This window comes from Protomyctophum bolini (genome assembly GCF_963924005.1).
Source record: "Protomyctophum bolini genome assembly, chromosome: 6".
Classification (NCBI taxonomy): domain Eukaryota; kingdom Metazoa; phylum Chordata; class Actinopteri; order Myctophiformes; family Myctophidae; genus Protomyctophum; species Protomyctophum bolini.
In genome coordinates, this window is record NC_137867.1 from 13,605,361 (window position 1) to 13,613,534 (window position 8,174).

The 8,174-nt window shown below is 41.0% G+C and overlaps 1 protein-coding gene across 1 annotated transcript; it reads left to right on the forward strand.

The window, feature by feature from the left end:
* Positions 1-1,165: 1,165 nt before the first annotated feature.
* Positions 1,166-7,238, forward strand: grsf1 (G-rich RNA sequence binding factor 1). The gene is made up of 10 exons (XM_080767031.1): positions 1,166-1,514; positions 1,932-2,076; positions 2,444-2,599; positions 3,268-3,405; positions 3,518-3,656; positions 4,828-4,994; positions 5,250-5,335; positions 5,873-6,008; positions 6,820-6,871; positions 6,956-7,238. Exons 1-10 carry the CDS (start codon positions 1,296-1,298, stop codon positions 6,957-6,959), a joined length of 1,242 nt encoding a protein of 413 aa, XP_080623157.1. The 5' UTR covers positions 1,166-1,295; the 3' UTR covers positions 6,960-7,238.
* The last annotated feature ends 936 nt before the right edge of the window (positions 7,239-8,174 follow it).

The following is an 8,174-nucleotide window of genomic DNA, read 5'->3' on the forward strand; positions in this document are numbered from 1 at the left end:
TAACTCGAGAACCATTCCTCCCACCAACTTCAAATTCGCCACACGCGTTCCACACCACCACAGGGAGTGCAGTGCCCGGCCTTGAGTTGGTCGGACCCATGGTTGTCCAGAACCGCCACAAAAGGCCTCTGCCCAGGCTCTGGACATGGGCCCTGCCGCCCTAGATCTCCATATATGGAGCTGGCCTGTTCTGACATCTGCATAGACTCCATATTTTTGGGCATGCCTGACAAATAACTCCAAATATAGGAATAAAGGGACACAGAGAGACAGATACAGAAATCGCCATATATGGGCATAAAAGGGACACAGACAGATGGGTGGAACAGGTACTCTGATACGGGTACAACGTAGCCGGGTGGGGCATGGATCTCCAACTTCCATCGTTACCGACTCGATGCTCTACAGCCGGGCACCGGTCTAGTATATCTATAAATGCGCCAATGTGTCTGTAATCCACGTAACTCTGAGTTGGTCGGACCCACGGTTGTCCAGAACCGCCACAAAAGGCCTGTGCCCAGGCCCAGACTCCATACTCCAGACTCCATATTTGGCCATGCCTGACAAATAACTCCATATATGAGCATATAAGGGACACAGACATAATAACTGGGTGGGGCCTTCATTTCCAACTTGCATCATTCCCAGTAGGCCAGTGCCAAACTGGCACCGCTCTAGTAGGCCTACAAATATAATCTACTAATATTTATACTTTGTATCCAGAGACATTTAGTGCTGACATCATGCCAATTAGAACTCCATATATGGATATAGAGTAGACGACTGGCGTCGTCATTGTGACAAGCATCCAGCCAGAAGCCCTCTATAAAGTGGTTTAAATTGCCCTTAATTGAGTTCAGATGCAAGCAGCTACTACGCCCACCCTTGTCGTGAGAGACTAGTCCATCGTCTTCTGTATGAATGAGTCAGGAGGATATTTGGCCTTAGAAGCCAGTCCCAGATATCTCTGCAAGTCTGCATATTGACCTTACAACCCACTGATATCGTCGTGTCAGGGGTCTAGTCTTCTACCACTGCGGCGGGTTCTAGACTCGGACACTAGTCCCCATTTGAGTAGTGTTGCATACTCTTGTTTTGGAGAGGTCGTCCACCGGAAGTCTTATATCTTAGGTTATATCTGCTGACGGAACACTGCTCTGATACTAGGCTGCAGCACACATGCTGTCACTGCCCTTGAAGGACAAAAAACTAAAAGTCTGTTTCTGTTAGCTTTCAAGTTTAGTTTAATAGCCAGCTTCTATCGCTGACGTTAATTATCACCTTCTTACGCTAACATGTCTGGTAACAGTAAAGCTTTGTTGTTTTTATTGAGCCGGTGTGTCGCAACCAGGCCCATGGCGCTGCAGTGGAAGGGAAGTGTGTTGACAGCCCGATCGTGTGGATTTATTCACCACCATCAACACCGTAAATGGATCTCCACCCTGACTCCACCAATGCAGAGCCTCTCTGCACTGTCTTCATTGAGAATAACTCAACACAGCCTTTGTACCAAGGTTTGTAGTTCCGTAAAACCAACAGACAAAACCCTAATCCTATGCACAGTGAACTCGATAAACGCGATTACAGCTGAAATCCGCAACCTGTACTACTGTATAATGCCATATGCCGGGGATTCGAACCTATGGTTCTCCCGGATGAGACTACATTTCTAAGGTTCATACAAGGCCATCCCCGCTTGTAGCACTTATGAACTTAAGGCAGTACTACTTGTCTACCAGTAGGTGTCCTACCTAGCCTACCAGACAGGCGTCTACATTTTCAATTGCAGCTCAGCTGTACAGTAATTTCACTTTTGAATCTTGAGTGTTAATGTAACCAAATCACAGTTTCAAATAGATACATTGACACATGGACAATTATTTACTGTGTACGTATAATATGTAGAATATGTAACATATTCTACTTTACAGGCTGGGACACCCATTGAAGATGACTACCCACCATTGCCAGCCTACACCCCTCATCCAGAACCAGAGAAAGCAGATGTGTTCATTGTTCAGGCCAAAGGGCTCCCATGGACCTGCACAGCTCAAGATCTCCTGCAGTTTTTCTCAGGTAAGCATTATAGCTCATATTTAAAGCCTAGCCTTTTATGAAACAAAAGCTTTGCAGATTGAAAGAGGATAATTCATCCTTGCCCTACAGCTGCAATGTTGGTGAGTTTAATGCCATTTAATACAAGTAGATCGGACATTTCAATTTGATCAATGGAGGGCATTGCAATTCCAGATTCATCCCATTATTAAAAAATCTAGTGTTGCAAATTGCAGCTAATTGAAAGCCCTGTGTTCTGAGTTCCCTGACTGCCCAAGCATTCATCATGACACTCCTTAGGCCCACTAGCAGGGCCTAAGCAGTGAGTGAGTGAGTGAGTGAGTTAGTTGTACCTGTAATGCCACATGATGTGATCTGCTACTTTCAGAATGTACAATTCGTGATGGGGCAAAGGGGGTCCATCTAACTGTGAACGCCCATGGGAAGCCAAACGGTCAGGCCTTCCTTGAGATGGAGACTGAGGAGGATGTGAGGAAAGCCTTGGAGAAACACAGAGAGTATCTTGGTCCACGTTATGTTGAAGGTTTGTCATTCAGAACTTTGAACCACATTAACAACCCTGGTGTCCCGATTTTAGGCATTTCATTCTAGTTAAATCGTAGATTTTTTTTTTTTTTAACAAAATTTACCCACTTTTTGTAAAAAGAAAACGACAACAAAATACGTGCTGTTCTGACTTTTAAACCTTGCACGGCATTGCTCGTATAACCAAATTGTTATTAGATTAATCTGTTGCCTAAACCAAAAGCTGTATCATGATTCTGGCTTCAATTACTTCTTGATGGCAAACCAGAGGCTCAGCATCATTTCGGGTTCATTCCCATTTCAGGAAAAACATGGCCTGGAAATAATTTTATGTTTGTGTAGGACAGAATTAGCCAATTTGCTCAGACATATGACGTAAATTCTCCATGCATTGTCAATGGCAATTTAATGTTTGTGTAAGACGAAAATCTACACTATTTAGCTGAATATAGGAGGGGCTAGCTCAAAAACCTAGATTAGATTTGATAGTTTTCCCATATTAAATTAATATTACGTTTATATTTATTTTATTTGACACTATGTCCAATCTACTGAAACTAGCCATTTTAAAGTTCATTATCCAGTCTATTTCGAAAAAGCAAACTGTGGCATTTTGGATGAGAAATTGTTTTAAACGAAGCATCCTTAGCCTGCCTTGTTTTTCAGTTTTTGAGGTTACAAACATCCATGCAGAGGCTATTCTGAGCAAGCAAGAAGTCCATTTGCCAGCCAGTGATGGGGTGGTACGACTCCGAGGGGTTCCCTATAATGCCACAGAGGAAGATATCATGATGTTCTTTGCAGGTAGGTTATCACTGCTCCCATCACTACACCGTACACACTCAAATACTCACTGTTTTGAACTCTGAGAGCGTAACCATATGGACCCGTAAGAGATCTGGCTATGATTTCCCAGGACTGGATATCGTGAACGGCGGGATCACAGTGATCCTAGATGATAGAGGGAGAAGCCGAGGGGAGGCATATGTGAAGTTTGTCTCCCAGGACCATGCGAACGATGCCCTCCAGAAGGACAGGGAGCTCATAGGTAACAGGTAGGTCAACCCAGCACATTATACTACAAATATGCTGACATATGTGCTATTTAACCCAAGAATGTGATCATGAAATATACATTATATCTTCCGACTTACGCTGATAACTACCGCATGTAGCATAATTATCCCCAGAATAAAAGTCTCTTTAAATAAAATCACCTTTCTTACCTTTCTGGTGAGAACTTTAAATGTACTTTTTGCTCCAATGTCGCTTGCTGAAAAGAAAGGCATAATGCAATGCTTTGTTAGCGTGAAAATCAGTAGTCTGGCATATAGCCAGACCAGGGGCGCCGGAGGAGGGGGATCAGAAGGGTCTGAAATACCCCGCACTATTGGGGGATGACTGGTCTAGTTACCGGTATTTATTTATTTCTCCCCACAGGTGTCGTTCCCATGTTGTTGCGCAAACGTCGTTTTTATTGGCTGCTCTTGCTACAATCACAGTGCAATGTAATTCTGCAGTTGTTCTCTCAACTTGCTTTGGACCATTGTAAGCGCTTTGAGTAAGCACGTAGGGCATAGAAAAGCACTATAAAAATGCAATCCATTATTATTATTAACTTGGTCAAGGTGTCAGACACTTGTACACAACAAATCGTAGTTCTTTGTTTGCTGGCTGCAGAAAGCAGCAGATGCCCCCGCCCCCCAAATAAATAAATAGAATGTTCCTGCACTTTTGGGCGACTGACAGCACCACTGAGCCAGACTCATCAGAGATCTCCGCCTACTGTACATGTACAGACATCTAAACATTTGACCTAGAACAGTAGAGAAATCCTCTGCTGATAAGCCTACTCCCACTACTTAAAAAACCAATCGGGTCAACATTCCAATATGAAGATCTGGCCTAAAGTCTCTGTTATTGTCAAATATCATAATTGTATACACTATTTCAAGCCTCTACATTGAAGATTTAGAAGTCATCAGATGTATATCGGTACTGTTCTCTGATCGTCTGGCTTATTATCACTTGCCGTTATTTTCAGCAAGTGACAACATTACTAGTCACTACTACGGAGTATAAATAAGGCATATAGTAATTTACTGAGGAATAGTGGTGAATGTTCCAAAACGGCTTTCTTGACTTGAGTGTTATTTCCATTTGAAATAAGCATTGTTATCGTAATGATTTTTGTTGTTTCATGTAACCTGTTATCAATATTTTCAGATACATTGAGGTGTTCCCAAGCAGTGAGAAGCAGATGGGTTTATATTTGATGACAGCCGAGCAAGCCAGCCCTCGCTCATCCCCAGGAAAGAGTGAGCCTGATAGGCAACTCTATCAAGAGAGCTCTCACCCATTCCCAGTAAAGAGGCAGCCACACCCCAAGACCGGTGAGTAGTGGTCAGTTGTTTAATAATCATTGCGTGGCGTTAACATACTAGAGCTTTAGAAGCAAAGAAGATCAAATAGAAATGGTCTTCATTATATTTTGCAGAATGTAAATGGAGTTTGATCTTAAAATTCATAGCCTTGGTTCATGTCACACTTTTCTTTCTTTGTATTTGAGGGAAGGTTTACACATTCGTAATTAATTGAACACGTGAAAATCATAAATAGATCTAAATTTATGCTGTTTCTTCCATAAGGATCCAATTATAGCTCTGCAATGACGACTCATTATGTACATATGAGAGGCCTCCCCTTCAGAGCTACGGCATACAACATTGTTCAGGTAAAGAAGGCAACATGCATGGTTTCCCCCCCATCGATGTATGAATGTATGAGTGTGTGTGTGTGTGTGTGTGTGTGTGTGAATGTAATGCACAATCTATGTAAAGCGCCTTGGATAAAGGCGCTATATAAATGCACCATTTAACATCATGAGGTGCGCTCGGGTGGCACATGGACATTTGAACAAACACAATTGGCTGTGTCTGATGGAGGGAAGCTGGCAGGCATGGGAGGATGATCAATGATTATATTTTCAGATGGGGAGTCTTTGGCCAAATACATGATTAATTAGAGGGTCTTTTCTTGGACATGAAAACATCCCTACTGGACTGACCAGTCAAGGGGAAGTGGGACTAAATTGGGAGAAAAAGGGGTACAATTTAAAAACGATGTATAAAAATCGAAAAGCTAAAAAAAATAATAATAATCCTGCACTGTCTTCAAATGCAGTATCAACATCATGAATCGCCATAAAACGCGGTGTTCAGATTCTGTTGTTGAAAAATATGACATCTAGACTTATCTTTTTGCCTTTCAGTTCTTCTATCCAGTAGCTCTAAGCAAGATCCTTATTGAACATGGTCCAGATGGAAGACCAAGTGGGGAAGCTGACGTGTACTTTTTATGCCACAAGGATGCAGTCTCAGCCATGTCCAGGGACAAGGCGCATATGGGTACGTATGATCATACCATGGATTTAGGTGATCATAAGGAACTACTATTGATGGATTACAGCCTGTAGTGATATCTGGTTTTCACATTTTGTGACAACGCAGCTTTGGTGTTGTTATGATTTTAAAAATGCTTCTCGTTTATTATTGTACTTGTAATTCAAAGTGCACTGTCATGCAATAAGTTACTTAAGCACTTAAAGGACAACTTTAGTTTCTTTCAACCAAGGTTCATGTTTTAGGTTGTTATTGGAGAAAGTAAAAGATGAGTGTACATTTTGTTTCATTTGCTGCTTTCTTTCGTTTTAGCGATTAGTTTTTACAACATTTTATAGCGAATAATATAATATAATTTTCTTTTATTGACTATAGTCCTACTAGACCCCATCAAATTACATCTGGCCACAAAAGATCACGGGATCTATTGAATGTGAAGGGGGAGGTGACAAACTGACATTGAGCCTATACACACAGTATGGCACCTAAGCTAAAATGGAAGAAAGCAGCAAATGAAAAAGAATTAACACTCATCTTTTACTTTCTCTAATAACAACCTAAAACATGAACCTTCGTTGAAAAAAAACAAAAGTTGTCCTTTAACCCTAATTCGCTGTACGTCAAATAGCCGATCTACAAACTCACTGTGAGCTTGTAGATTGCCCATTTCCACAAAATGTTTGACTATTATGACATGCCCGAACACTAGTCCATATGGTAAAAATTAATATTTATTTTTATGTGAGCAACCCATACTGTATGTATCTTTCTTCTGTGCTGGTGTCACATACAACTTTCCCTCCTTTCCCCTCCTTAGGAGAGCGATACATTGAGTTGTTTCTGAACTCCGGTCAGCAGACTCATGAAGGGTGAGAAACGGCCTATATAGTAAAATACTATACTATACTATGTTCTCAGGGGGAGTTTGATCATTGTTTTATTGTCCTTGGCAGGTGAATATGAAACTGCACGACAAGAACGATTCCTATTGCCTGACAAGTGGATTCCTGTGTCAAAACAAATGGGCTACATGTAACATTTCTCCATCTTCTTAATAGTACAGTGTTCTCACTTCTTGGAAATGTACAGTCATTACCCGGATATAAATGTATATATAAAGTCTCCATTTATCTCTGCTTAGAAGACAATGCAGATGTGGTTAATTTGCAGTCCAGCAGTATAAAGCGTTATTATGTAACTTTTTTTATGAATAAAATGTAATTTTGTCCAAAATGATCTGTATGACAGAGTATGTTTGTTAATACAATACCGGTATATAACTTCTATAATTGGGGTGGTTTTATTTGGTCTCTGCTCTTCTATTGAGACATTTAGATCATGTTAATTAAAGGTCATGTCTCACCTAGACACAGGATCTGATACAAATTCAATGTATCCCCTGAGCCAGCACACTATTAAGTCAATGGTAAAATTGTCAGCACAGGAAACTGGGTTAAAATCAATCCAGGGTAGAAAAGGAACGTTGCATAGTGCAGCTTTAAGTTCATTACATGAGTAATAGAGTGTAGCCTGATAAGTGACAAAGGAGATTACGTTTAAATAAGACATGTTAAATATATTTGAAACCTTTTAACTATTCTGATAGTCATTGTTTCCATAATGGATGCCTCCCAGCTTTTCAGCCAATCAGGAACAAAGTACCTATATCAGTATTCCAGACCAGTTCTGTCTGCTCATTTCTTAGTACCATCAGTTCTACCAGAATATAGAGCCATTTAACACTTACCCTACCCACCTTTAAGCACTTTAACCCAAGTGTCCCCATTCTTGAGCAAACCGTCAGAAATAGCAGATCTACCAGCTCAATGCATTGTGGTGTGTAGAGGGCCTAGTAGTTGGTATAGAGTCCTAGGGACCCCTATGAGCCAAGTACAGTATATTAAATAGTTAATGATACATTATATAGTATGTCACTGGGGAAATAGTGGATCTTCTCCGGAATAGATACCCAATAGCTTTGATATCACTCATCCTATAATACAACTGACACCTGGAAGTGAGCATTTGAATCGCTTCCGAGTCAATGAGCAGGAACCATCAACCATTTTGATTGGTGATGGTGTGTACATGTACAGTATTCAAGAACTCTCTTTGAGCCTACTCTTGAAGAAGTTTGCTTTAAAAGACAATCTACGTACAGTACTTAAATTA